This window comes from Monodelphis domestica, chromosome 7 (genome assembly GCF_027887165.1).
Source record: "Monodelphis domestica isolate mMonDom1 chromosome 7, mMonDom1.pri, whole genome shotgun sequence".
Classification (NCBI taxonomy): Eukaryota; Metazoa; Chordata; class Mammalia; order Didelphimorphia; family Didelphidae; genus Monodelphis; species Monodelphis domestica.
In genome coordinates, this window is record NC_077233.1 from 183295910 (window position 1) to 183310455 (window position 14546).

Here is a 14546-nt window from a genome sequence, read left to right on the forward strand (position 1 = left end):
CCCTTATTTTCCCCTGTAGTCTTTTTAAAATTACCCCCCCTACCTTCTCCCTCCCTTGTACTGCTTCCCTCCCCACCAGTCTGTTTTTTACCCTTCTACTCCCCTATAGGGCGCAAATCTATTCTCTTCCCCAATGGATTGGATTGTTCTTCCCTCTTTGGGTCAGTTTCAAAGTACGTAAGAGTTGAGTATTTCCTATCTCCAACCTCTTTACCCTTCCAGTGCATCGATGTTCTCCCCCCTCTTGCTATGAGCTTCTTTGTGACATATAAATTTACCCCTATTTGTTTCTTTTCCCATTTCTTTTAGTCATAACCTCTTTTTTTAGCTTGTCATATATATATATATATATATATATACATATATATATATATACACACACACATACACATGTCTGTGTATTTATGCATGCATATATCTATATACCTATTTATGTCTTGTCCTTTTATCCCATACAGTTTGTCACTGTTCCCTCTGAGTGTAATTCTTCTAGCTGCTCAGGTGATAGCAACAGTTTTTAAGAGTTACCAATGACCTCTTTCTTATAGGGATACATATCATTTTAACTTACTGAGTCTCTTAAAAATGTTTTGTTGTTGTTTTGTTTGTTTTTTTTCTCTCTTTTTTAATTACCTTTTCATGATTCTCTTGAGTTCTGTGGTTGGACATCAAATTTTCTGTTCAGGTCTGGTCTTTTATTTATGAATGCTTGGAACTCTTCTGTTGTGTTGAATGACCATACTTTCCCCTGTAAGAATATAGTCAGTTTTGATGAATATTTTATTCTTGGTTGTTGACCTTGTTCCCTTGCTTTCTGGAATATCGTATTCCATGCCTTTCAGTCCTTCAGTGTGGATGCAGCCAGATTCTGTGTGAACCTCACCGTGTTTCCATGGTATCTGAATGGCTTCTTCTTGGCAGCTTGTAATATCTGTTCTTTCATCTGATTGTTTTTGAATTTGGCTATAACATTTCTTGGTGTTGTCAGTTGGGATTAAATACAGGGGTTGATCTGTGGATTCTTTCAATCTCCAGTTTCCCCTCTTGTTCTAGGATATCGGGACAGTTTTCCTGGATAATTTCCTCTAGTATTATGTCCATGCTTTTTCTTTTGTCATGGTCTTCTGGTAGTCCAATTATTCTTAAATTGTCTCTTCTTGAACGATTTTCTAAATCGTGTCTTGAGATGCTTCACATTTTCCTCAATTTTTTCACTCTTTTTGTTTTGTTTTATAGTGTCCTGCTGCCTGGTGAGGTCATTAATTCCAGTTATTGTATTATGGTTCTTAAAGATTGGATTTCATCTCTTGGCTTTTTGGTAATCTTTTTCCTTCTGGTCTGATTTTCTTTGAAGATCGTTGTTCATCCTCTTTACCCCGTCTTTCATCTCCTTTGCCTCATTTTCCATTGCCTCATCTTTCATCTCCTTTGCTTCATTTTCCAGCTGATTGATTTTGGCTTTCAAGACACTATTTTCTCGTTTTAGTTCAAGTGCCTCTGTTTCCAGATGACTTATCTTAATTTTAAGTTCTTTTCCCAATTGTCTTCAGCCTCTCTTAGTTGTGTTTTGAGTTCTTCCATAGCCTGTATCCAATTCACTGGGATTTCTGGTTTATCGTTTGCTGATCTCTCTCCCCCTCTGTTCCATTTGCTGAGTAGAAGCTGTCTATTGTAGTTTCTTTCTTCTTTTTCTGTTGTTTGCTCAAATTCACCCCGTCTTTACTCCCCGTATTTGTCTGTGCTCTTGTTCCTCTAATTTTTTTTTTGGGGGGGGGCTTCTATCAGTCTCCCCTCTTGGAGATTTAACAGAAGATCTCTTGGTGTAGTCTCTGGGGGAGGGTTGTTGGGGGTTTGAGCTTCCCTGTCCTCTGGAGGCTTTTGATTGTCTTAAAGTCCAGCAGTTAGTGAGGATGGGTGGGGAGCCTGGGCTTCCCTTATTTCTGGAGACCTTTGATGGGATTAACTTCAGCTTGGTTGGGCTGAGTTCTAAACTTCCTGGACGTCTGGAGCAAATATGGAGGATCTCCAAAGCTCTGACCAGGCTGCCAAGTCTATGCTCCTTCTAGGCCACCATCTTGACTCCGCCTCTAGGTTTCTTTCAGAAGTGTTCTTTCAGAAGACCCTGCTCTCTAAGGGGGGAGGGGTCCTGGGCTCTGAGGACTCCCGATGAGATTAAGTTCAGCTGGTGTTGGCTGAATGATCCCCGAACCAAAAAACCTCCTCCTTTACAGTCTGTGTTGAATGCCCTGAGACTAGCCCAGGTTACTTTCAAGGAATTCCCTTTGGAGCAACCCCTTTGCTGGCCCTGAGGTTTCTGTTCTTTCCAAAGACCCTGCTCTCTAAGGGGGAAGGAGTCCTGGCCTCCCTGGGTTCTGAGGGCTCCTGATGGGATTAAGTTCAGCTGGTGTGGGCTGAATGATCCCTGAACCAAAAAACCTCTTCCTCTACAGTCTGTGTTGAATGTCTGGAGACTGGCCCAGGTTGCTTTCAAGGTAAGCCCTTCGGAGCAACCCCTTTGCAGGCCCTGAGGTTTCTGTCCTTTCAGAAGCTCTGAGGGCTTCTGATGTGATTGGGTTCAGCTGGTGCCGTAAAGCTGGAACCTCCCTTGAGACTCAGATGGAAGGACCCAGCCAGGGAGCTACAGGCTTCCCCCTTCTCTCTATGTTTCCCTGCCATCTGTGTTGAGCACCCTGGAGACTGGCTTAGCTTGCTTTCAAGGTGAGTCCTTCAGAATAGCCAGCCCTGACGCCCTTTTGCCGGTCCTGAGGTTCCTGCTGCTGCCACGGGCTCAGCACTCTGGGTTGGGAGGGATGGGTCCTGGGACCTTCCTTCTGCCTACCCCTTAGATCCGAGTGATCTAGGGTTCTGGCTTTTGGGGGGCCGTACCTTTTGATCCAGGTCCAGGAGGAGGGCTCCCCGGGTCTATTGTGAATTTTAAAATCTCCATCTTGCTTGGTCTAGCACCCAAAATTGTGCACACCCACACTACATGGACATGTGCTAGTGAATGACAAATCAGAAATAACTAACTGCCTATCTGGGCTGTCCTAAGCCAAGCTTGAGCCACCATTGGCACTTTTGAGGCATAGGAAGTGACGGAGAAAGCAGCCTCTGGAATTCGCTCACTTCCTGTGGACAGGGCTAGACAGCAGTTCGTGCTAGAAGCTTGAGCAAGGTGGAGGGCCGCAGACAGCTTCCCTTCAGGTTGGTCACGTGAGTCAAGGACTGATTCCTTCTCTATGTTGGCCTTTTGGGCTAAACTCCCTCTGCCTCCCTGCCAGACGTTGAGTAACCCCTTTCCCTTTTCTCCTCTCTCCTTCTCTCCCTCTCCCTTTTTTTACTCCCATTGTGATTAAACCACCATAAATTCCATTCTGACTTGAGTGTTTCATTTTAGGAATTTCATAAGTAAATTCCTTGGCGGCCATAGTTTTAATATTATAACAATCTTCAAAGGTGAAATTTTCACTACAATACTGTCCTGTTGTTCAGTTTGAATTTCGGTGTCCTGGGAGCATTCAGTTTGTGATCGGTAAGGAATTGTTTTCAGAGGTCTGAACTTTCATTGCCTCTAAGCCACCGTCTTGACCGGAAGTCTTGAAAGCCCCAATAACTGACTTTTTAAAAATCGTCTTTGCCAGTCTGATAGATAGATAGAAGGTGTTATCTTAGTGCTATTTTAATTTGCATTATCATTAGTAATTTGGAACATTCTTTCATGTGGTGACTGATTATTTGAACTTTCTTATTTGGATTTTCAGATAGATGAAAGTTTATTATATTTAAGTATTTACTGTTGTAATACTCATTAATCTATATTATTCTCTTATAGGAGTACCACTTTCATGTCAGTGGCAGCACCTTTTACCTCTTCATATTCCTGTATTTTGTAGGTTTTGTTTTTCACATTAGCTTTAGTTGCATTATCAGATCCCTTTGCTGGTACTCTGCATTCTGAATGTACTTTTGGGCTTGAGTTCAAGGCTCATATTACTCAAGGATTGGCATACAACATATGCATACTTACTCATCATCTTATGGTTTATTCCTTCTGATGTATACTTATTTGATAATTTCATTCTGAAAAGAAAATATGCATACTTTTCAGTGATTATATTATGTGCCTGAAATTCATACCTTATTGTAAAGCTACTCAAACCAATACCATTGTATATTGCCTTGATCATCTTTGATTTTGAATAAAGGAATAATGTATATACTTCTGCCAAGAACATAATGTCTTTTCATGTTGTATACAGACTTAATCATCTAAAGATTTAAAGAACATGCACTAGTTAATTGGGTACAAGCAAAATTATTTATTTAGAAAGTTTTCTAAATTTTTAGTTCATTTAATATGAGCAGGGATTGCTTTGGTTTTTGGGGAGGCTAGAAGACACAGTGGAGAGAGCACTGGATCTAGAACCAGGAGGACATGAGTTCAAATTTAACCTTGGACACTTACTGGACGTGTGATGCTGAGCAAGTCACTTAACTTCTGTTTACCTCAGTTTTGTCATCTGTGAAATGAGTGTAATTATAGCACCTACCTTCCAGAGTTATTGTGAGAATCCCAAAAGAAATTTAGTGAGTTAATGCTAATCAATAACTTACTTTGTGGCCATAATGAACTTCAAAATTGTCTAATTTACTCTGAGGAAATATCTGGCACTAGAAGAATATAATTTTCTTTAAAGCCTTCATTCATTGGCTATGAAAGATATAAATATCAACATCCATTCTCATATTCTCTATTCACATTGAGATGTATTTAGCTCAAGACTGACTTATTTTACCCATCAGGTTTATTTGCATTTAACTTGGAACAAAATTTTAAGCAAAAGGAATGATCTCTCTGAGTATCCTAGTTACAATATAAACAGATATTGGGAGATAATATAGTCAGAGATTAAGAACTCCTTGAACTCCTGAATTCAGTTATTAAGTGATTTCACTGTGCTATTCTAATAAGTGCCAACTTATCAATGTGTTCAATACTGTGCTACAAAGACAGGCAAAGAATGTTCCTTGCTCTCTAGGAATTCATTGTGTGATGGGAGAGACAACATGCAAACAACTATGTTCAAAGAAGACATAGGATAAGTTGTTTTTATTGTAGTCTAAGAGGGAAGGCACTGAGATGCTCTGAGTAGGAAGATGAAGTGTATTATTCAAGAAATGTCAAGGAAGCAGCAGAGAGGTGACTCATGAGCCTGGAGACAGAAGGTCCTGGGTTCATATCTGGTCGCAGATACTTCCTAGCTATGTAATCCTGGGGAAGTCTCAAACCCAATTATCTGGCTCTTACCACTATTTTGCCTTGGAACCAATACTTAGTATTAATTCTAAGACAGAAGACATGAGTTTAAAAGGGGGAGAGGGGAATGTCAAGGATGCCAGGGTCACTAGATAGTGTATGTTGGGGTGGAGGATGCCAGGGCCACTAGATAACAGTGTATGTTGGGGTGGGGATATCAGGGATATGGAATAGTTGCATCACTGGAAAGATAGGAAGGGGCCAATTCCTGCCCTCAAGGAGCTCACATTCTAATGGGGAAGACAACAAGGAAACAACCATATAAATATAAGATATGTACTCCTATTCTCAGTCAATAAGCATTTATTAAAGATTTACTTTGTGCCGGGCATTGTATTAAAAAGTGGGGATACAGAGAAGGACCCCCAAAAAAGTTCCTACATTCCAGTTGTTCACAAACAATCATGTACATACAAGATCTATACAGAGTAAAATAAAGTATTCTTGGAGGTAAAGCATTATCACCAAGGAATGGGGAAATGCCTCCTGCCTAAGGTTGAGTTGAATCCTGAAAGAAGCCAAGGAATCTAGAAAATGGAGGAGAGGAAGCATAACATCCCAGAGATAGCAGACAGCCAATGAAATGGCAGAGTGGTGATAAGAGTTTTGTTCAAAGAACCTCAAGAAGGCCAGAATAATTGACTTATAGATCAGATTCCCTCTGAAACAACTATCTTCTTTTAATAAATATTGCATACCTCTTTATTATGATGTTTCTAACATTAGAATCTGAGCTCTTTGAAGACAAGGACTGTTTTCTGCCTTTCTATGTAAACCCAGCACTTAGCATAATGCCAGGCACACGGTACATACTTACAAAGTACTTTTTGATTAAGTACAGGCGTATATATCTTGTTTGTACATTATTGTTTCCTCAATAAATGCTTGTTGACTGACTTATTGACTTACTCTAAGACATAGTGGGTTCTTTCCTCACATTAAGTCTCTGAGGCATTATTTTATAGAATAGAAAAAAGAGGCCTTGGGAGGTTAAGTGCCCAAAATTAACCCACTGATAAGTGAGTGTCTTGGAATTTTAACCCTATTCTTCTTATTACACATTTATTGTTATTGAGACTACCCTTAATACTAGTGGACCAATAAAAAATTCCCACAAATAAATATTTAGAAAGGGTAGAATGTGAGGAGAAATATCCAGACATACTGCTTTAAAAAAATCTGAGAAAAGAGTGATAACTTCCTGTTGAGAGAAGCAGGGAAATTTCATCAAAAAGACTTCACTGACCTAGACTTTAAATTAAGAAGATTTTATTGGATAGAAATGCAAATGGAGTGAGCTCCAGACAAATAGAAATCATCATGATAGGTCAGAATAGAATGATGGACTGAATATAAGAAGATGAAATTTAATAGGACTTGCACTTGGCTTACAAAAATGAACAATTTTTCTGATTAATCTAGATAGCTCTTTATATAAAAAAAGACCCAAGTTTTCAGTAAGTCATAAACTTTCTCTGTCACAAAAAAATGTTACAATAACAGCTTAAAAAAGTGAATATATTCTTAGGCTGCATTACTAGAGTCAGTGTACTAGAGTCAAAGGAGTCTGCTTACCAGAATCCTCCTGCACTTTGGCTGGTTCAAAACAATTCTGCAATATTGTATTCCTTTCTGGACACTACATTTTAGTATAAGGGTGAGAGTCATTGAGTTGGTCAGTCAATTACCCCATGCCACTTAAAGTGACTTTGCCCTTTTATCTTAACCAGTCTTCTGGTTTATCTTAACCAGACTTCTCAGTCATTGAATCAGTCAGAGATTTTAGACAAAAGCAGAACTATATCTCTCAAAACTATCTTGTAGAAGGATTGGCTGAAGGAATTTGAGATGTTTACCCAGGAGGGAAGGGGAGATGGGGATGAGTGGGGTGGGGCATGATTTTGTAAATGTAGGGCTAGAAGAGACCTTAGAGATCATCTAGTTCAACTCTTCCATTTTCAGATAAGGAAACTGATGCCTAGAGAGGTTAAATGATGTTTGTCAGGGCTTAACTAGCAATAAAGGGGAGCTAAGGATTCAAGAGAGGAGACAGTATATATATAGTTGAATTGATTCACCTTGGGATCAAAATGGGGAAAAGAAGAGAAAGTGATTAGTGCAAGGGTAAGATCTGGGAGAATATTGAGGGGTCACAGAATTGGAGGTCACAGAGTTCAGATGAAAAAATAGGGTTTTGTAAAGAAAGGCAGAGGGATAGGTGAAAAGTCAACAAATTATGGATGAATAAGGGGATTTTGAAATGTTTGAACATGAACATTTTGCATTTGTCTATGATGGCAAGATTAAGAGTGTAGCCACCTTTGTGTGTGGCTTATCCGGGTCACATTCACATATTTTGTTAATGTGTTATATATTTTCTTTTTAAAAACAAAAGTTTAAAAATATAGCTTGTCTATTAAAGTTGGTTTTATAATTTTTTAATAGTTTAGAGCCAAACCTTATTTAAATAGGGTTAATTAACCTACTGAGCATGATTGTTATTTTACTTTAACCTTATAATTTAGATTTTTGTAGTATGACAGTTATGGCAAACCTTTTAGAGACAGATTGCCAGACTTTGCCCCCACCCTAGCCCCCAGACTATATGCTATGTCTGCCCCCTCACCCCCCACCCTGGACAATGTGCCATGCTCATCCCTGGCATGAGTGCTGGGTGTGCCCTTGTTCATCCCCTCTTCTTACCCCACACAGGGGCAGTAGAAAGGGCTCCCATTGGGTTGCTGGGTAGAGGGGCAGGTGAAGTGAGGAATGTCTTCAGCAAGTGTAGAGAGGGGTTGGGGAGTGGCCCAGGCTCTCTGCTCCCCTCTGGCTCTGCCAACTGTGAACTGTCCACCTTACTTGGTGTGCTCCCTTTGGGTTGCTGGGCAGAGGGGTTATGGATGTGAAAAGATGTTATCAGCCATGGTAGAGAGGGGGAAGGGAGCAGCTCTTCCTGAATCCCTCTGCCTTTCTAGTAATGAACTCTTGGGAGGGAGGCATGCCCACAGAGAGTGCTCTGCATGCCATCTTTGGCACCTGTGCCATAGGTTCACCGTCACCAATAGGCCATCATTCATAGTCAGCATGCATTTATTAAGTATCTGCTAAGTACCAGGCATTGTGTTAGGTCCTACAAAAACAAAAATAAAACTCCTTGACCACAAGGAGCTCACGTTCTGTTAGGGGAGAGAATGAATGTATATATTTACATTCATACAAAATAAATACAGTTAGTTGCGGGGAGGGAACTAATAGCTGGGGATATGGGGGGATGATGATTCCTAGAGAAGGTGATATTTATGTTGAATTATTAAAGAAACTGGCGATTCTGAAAGGCAGAGATCAGTTAGGAATATGTTCTAGATGTGCAACTGCATAGGTATGGGAAATGTATGGAGATTGAACAACAGGAAAATCTGTTTGACTGGACCTAAGTGTGCAGGGGGAATAATGTATATATAATAAAACATGTTATATTATGAAGGACTTTAAATACTACATAGAGGCCTTTATTATTAATCCTATAGATACTAGAGTGTTTTGGGGGGAAAGAGAGGGAGATAACTTGGTCAGACATGTGCTTTAAGTAAATCTTTGGCATCTATGTGGAACCTAATGATTAGGAGATGGTTGTGATAGGTCAGGTGGTGAAGGCCTGAATTAGATTGGTTGCTGGGTGAGTAGATAGAAGCAGAGGTATGCAGAAGATACTGACAATCCCAGATTAAATCAAATCTGAAACAAAATTTGACTTCTTAGAAACTGTACTATTTGTATTTTTTTAAGATTGAGGTCATATTGGAGAATTATAAATCCTACATATGTGTGTGTGTATACACCTCTGTTAAGAGTTAAAGCAAGGGGGCAGTTGGGTGGCTCAGTGGATTGAGAGTCAGACCTAGAGACGGGAAGTACTAGGTTCAAATCTGGCCTCAGACACTTCCCAGCTGTGTGACCCTGGGCAAGTCACTTGACCCCCATTGCCTAGCCCATACCTCTCTTCTGCCTTGGAGCCAATACACAGTATTGACTCCAAGATGGAAAATAAGGGTTTAAAAGAGTTAAAGCAGATTCAAATTTTCTGTGTTAACTATGTTTTAAAGGTTTAAAATTCTCTTTAACATTGTTTCTTGGCCAAAATTTGGTATATAGGAAGGAACAGAATAGCAGCAGCAGGTCCATGTTTGAGTTTCAAGTAGTACAATTAGAGATACTTTAGTGAGTGAAGTCAAACTCAAAATAGAATCTGTCCCTGCTAACACATAATGGCTCATAAAACCACAAATTACATTATCTATGTTGTATTGTATTTTTATTTATTTTCTTAACCATTTCCCAATTACATTTTAGTTTGATGCAGCAGTGTGGTCAGCGAGTTTGACACTTTTGCTGTAGCAGACCTGTGATCTTCTTCATCTCAGGCAGCTAGTGGTGACTTGAATAGAATTGTAAATGGAGTCAGGAACACCTGACTCGGCCATTACCAGCTTTATGATACCCCAGGAAAGTCAATGAATCTCTTAGCCTCAGTTCCCTTATCTATAAAAGCACCTGCTTCACTGAGTTGTTATGAGGACCAAATAGGATATAAAGCATTTTGCAAACTGTTAGCTATTTTTATTATTATTTAATGTATTTACTACTTCCCACCTTCCTAGTGGTGTAGATCTAAACCTCTTCATGATTTCTCACACTGTGAAATTCTTGACCAAGTCCTCATACAAAGCTTCCATAGGGGGTCCACCCCAAATGTAAGTACTTTCCTTTAGGTTTCCAGATGTTATTTAGGTACCAGTATAGCAGAACTGTCTGTTAGTTATCTCTTATTCTGGCCATATGATAGACCCATTTCCTTTTCTGGCCATATATTTTTGATAATTTTTATGCAGTTTTTACATACAAGTCATTCATGTTAACATACTTTGCCCTTTGCATGATACATGAATATTTTATTTTTATAATTGATCTCTATTTAAATAACTTAAAATATGTATATTATCATTAAGTTTATACTAACCTTATTTACAGACAGAATCTTTAAAGTTGATCCCTATGAGTTTCATGATCTGTAACATGTCATCCAGTATCCTATTGCTGAAGCTTTATATGTGGTGTTTAATATGTTTTTGGAAATATTTTTATTTCAATGTTATCTGTTTTAAAACTAGCTTGTATTAAATTGGGAGTAGGTGTTGAAATAAACAGTTTTGAAGATCTATTCTTGTCTCTTCTATTTATTTTTAAGCAAGTAAACACAAAGTCTTTGTTTCATTTTCTGTGTTAGAGGTCTTCAAAAGAAAGATGGTATATTGATCTATGTTTTCATAAAAACAATAATACAAATCAGATGTTGACAGATGTTTCCTGTTCTCCCTAAATGTGTTTGTAAGGCTTTCATTTTTGTGATCAGTATTCTTTTGAGAGTTGAAAACTAATATAATGTATGACTGTTATTTTTCATCTAGGTATTTATGTAAATAGTGGGACAATAGAATGTAATTTAAAATGAGGTAAATAAAGGTTCATAATTCCTTTTGAATTTTAGGATCATTGGTCTTTTAGAGTTGGAATGGATTGAACAGAAAATTTAGCTTCCTAAATATGCTTTGCTTTGCTCTGTATTAAAATTAGTTAATTAAAATTTCCTATACACATTCATATTTTTGATAGGTTAAGAAGGCCTGAAAGTAGACTTAAATAACATCCTAGTGATGAAAATTTTGTTGTAAATAATTCATATGAGGGTAAACTGAAAATTTTAGTTTATTGAATTGGTTTAACTCACCAAGGTAAAGTGACAAGTTTATAAAATCTCAAGTTAGCATTTGTTATTTTGAAGAATCTTTTCGTGTTGATAAAGATTCCTAGATAGCAAATTATAGTAAAAGAGCGTCTTTGCATATCTTAAAATGTATCCTCCATGCTTGACTCTTCTAGATAAAATCCAGCATTAGGTGTTTCATTAAACCAACTGAATCACTGGAAAGATCTCTTGAAATAAACAAGCAGAAGGGAAAGAAAAGACTGCAAAAGAGACCCAACTATAAAAATGTTGGTGAGGAAGAAGAGGAGGAAAAAGGCCCTGAAGAAACCCAGGAAGATGCTGATAAGGCCAAAGGTATAGAAGGTACTTCAAAAGGCATCAAGTCAGGTGGGGATAGTGAAGGTGAGTAAATCAATAAATTAAAAAATATGCTGATTCTGGTATTTTTTGAGAAATATTGTTTCTGTCAAATTCCTTGTGTATAGTATGTTGTATATACTTTTTATTCAATTTGAATACTTCCATTACCCTGTTTTATGTAAAATATGAAGAATGTTCCTTACTTTTTATAATTTGACATTTTAATTGAGTTAATTTTTTTAGATATATTAAGGAAATCGAATCTTTTTTGTAAAATAATGAGTTTCAGTTAACAAATATATTTAAGGTATAGCATTGCATTTACTTAATAATAGAATTTTAAATTCCTTTTTCCTTTTGATGATTATGGTTTATTTTTTAAGTCTCTTTATGTAATCAACTCATTCAGACAATAGTATTCTTGTTTGTGGAAAGTATTACTTATAAAATGTTGTAAATTCTTCTGTTGTGTTTTAAGTCTATATACTTTTAGACTTTGCAGAACCTTAGAGTTGGAAGGAACCTCAAAGGGTGATCTGGTCCTAACCATACTGATCAAGAAAGCCTTCTACAACATTCCCAACAAGTATATTTTTTGTGAGTGGTGATAATGTTAGTAGTGGTGTTTCTTTGCAGATGAGATCAAAACAAAGGTTTTGTGACAGACAGAAGACCACATTTTTTTAGAAGCCTTAGAGAGTCTGCTGTTCTATAATGCTGGAATATTACATTCTTGTAACTATCTTTTTGTATTGATGCACCATTAGGGGATGCTCTTCAGCCAGCTATTTCAGTACTCTTTCAGGATAGACAGTATATTTCCCACAGTGTCTAGAATAGTAAACCAGAGTTAGTCCTCATTTATTTTCAGGAAAATGTACTTCTCCAGCCAAGATTCCCTCTCTGGGTTGAAATTTTCTTGGCAGTTATCATTGTATAATGGATTTAATGATTACATCTTCATAAATACTTGAGAATTTTTCATTGTTGCATTGGTAATATTGTATTGAGTCTTTTAAGAAAAATCACTTAAGCTTTAACAATATCTTTTTAGAGCAAAAATTAGACATTTTTGTTCAGTGGAGTAGGTGACAATAATTTGGGTTTTCTTTTTGGTAAATCTTTGCAAAATTCAGTGAAGTTGACTTTTGGGAGAAATGAAAAAACAGACAAAGAGAAGAGAACATGCAGAGTAAAACCATAGTTTAAGTACCTTTTTTTAGATTGGAAAATATTTAATTATTGAATTAACTTATGTAGAGAATGTTGTCAAAGAAAGTGTTACTCTTCTTTACCCTTTAAAAAAGATGCTTTGTATACTCTTCCTCATGTCCATTTCTTTTGGGAAAATGTAATGCCTTTGCTCCATCCCTTTTAAGGGATAATCTCTAATACTGCACTGGCCATGACTAATTGTGGTATGGATAGAGCCTTATAGGGTTTGCTATGGAATAAGAATCAAGTTAGTCAGCATTCCTAGGCCATCCCAAAACACACAAGTTGAAATCAAGAACTTAGGCTACTGTTAAGACAGTGATTCTACTCAGGTTACTTGAATTAGTGAAAGGGCTTGGAGCTGGAAGAGATCCTTTCTTTGAAGAACTGATGTTCTCTGCATCCATCAGCCCTTGTTTGGAGGAGGATGGTAATGGATAGGCTGTAGGTATTTTCATAAACCTCTTGGAAAGCTATTAATTCTCTGCCAGGTTGAGCAGAGCAAAGGAGTTTCCCCAATAGTGGATTTGCTTATACAGCTGATACTCATTTCATATCTCATGCAGACATAACTTTCATTGACCCTGTCAGCATTTTTGGTGCCCTTACATTTTTCTTAACAAGTTAGTTATTCCTAAATATGATATGCTTATCTTTCCATATAACTGTCCTTCAATAAACATGACTATCATGCATCCATTATGCAAAGAAAATCCTGATTTGGGAAAGATGATTATGTTCTTAAACTTTTTGCTTCCCGTATTCAAGTAATGAGGGAAATATCTGAGTATATTTCTCTTTAGCCTATATCTATATTAGGGTGAAATAACATTTTAGTTTTATCCATGTGACTTGGAGGAGAATTTTGCACTCCAGCTGAATAAACAGAACTTTGCAAAAGATTTAAAGGTTCTTTGTTTACCTGTCAGAATAGAATGCTAGTGTTAAGTCCTAAAGTGTATCACATTCTTCCTACTTCTGGGAAATACTGATCAGATGTCCTTAGAGCTGGGGATGTTTCAGTCACCCTGGACTATTCCAGATATTGTACTGATAGGCTAGAACAAAGAAAATGCAAGGCCTCCCCCAGAATTAAAAGTAGCATGATTTGGTGGAATTTTACCCTTTCTAATAGAAGCCTTCAGTTCAGTTATGGCTGATGTGGGAAACTTCACAGATTGAAATCTTGAAGGGACCTTAGAAATCATCTGGCCCAACTCTTTTCATTTTCCAGGAAAGAAGACTGAGGCCTAGAGTGGTTGGTTAAGTTTCTTGCACAAAGTAACATAGATGATAAGTAGATAATTAGTAATAATAACTAGATAATTTAGATAAGCTAGAATTTGAACCTATATTCTTTAACTCCAAAGCCTTGTTACCACTGTTTTCCTGTACTTAAGGGTTACTCTGACCCATTGCATAATTCCATCAGGTATATGAAAGAGTATTTTTAGTGCATACAAACTATTGTTGAATCCCATTATGTTAATGTTGGCAGGGCTGTCCCTGTACTGACATCTTGACAATTGACAACCAATTTTAATCATTTATGGTTCTCAGTTGTTGCTCTTTTATTTTTGTTTGGCCTGCAATTTGTTTTCCTCTGTGGGTCAATGGCATCTGATAAAAAAGAAAGACTAGTAATTAGTTAAAAGGCATCTATTTTTTCACAAAGATTGTTGTTAATTATTTACTCTGTGGAAGGCCCCATACTAGACATTCTAAGAGATTCAAAGTAGTCTAAACCTTATTGTCTACGCTTTTACTAGGAAAGATAAGAAGTTAACATAAGAAAAAGCTAAATAATAACATAGGATTTAATATGCCAAGTCAATACAACAATCCCAAGAAATGTCATTAGGACAACATATTAATTGCCAAACAAATACT

At 37.4% G+C, this 14546-nt stretch overlaps 1 protein-coding gene across 6 annotated transcripts in view; it reads left to right on the forward strand.

Moving 5' to 3' along the window:
• CLEC16A (C-type lectin domain containing 16A) overlaps positions 1–14546 on the forward strand; it is a 248519-nt gene that overhangs the window by 60085 nt on the left and 173888 nt on the right. For all 6 annotated transcript variants that reach the window (XM_056806144.1, XM_056806145.1, XM_056806146.1 and 3 more), the window contains exon 10: positions 11255–11483. In XM_056806144.1, coding sequence (XP_056662122.1) covers positions 11255–11483 — 229 coding nt within the window. The remainder of the gene's footprint in view (positions 1–11254; positions 11484–14546) is intronic.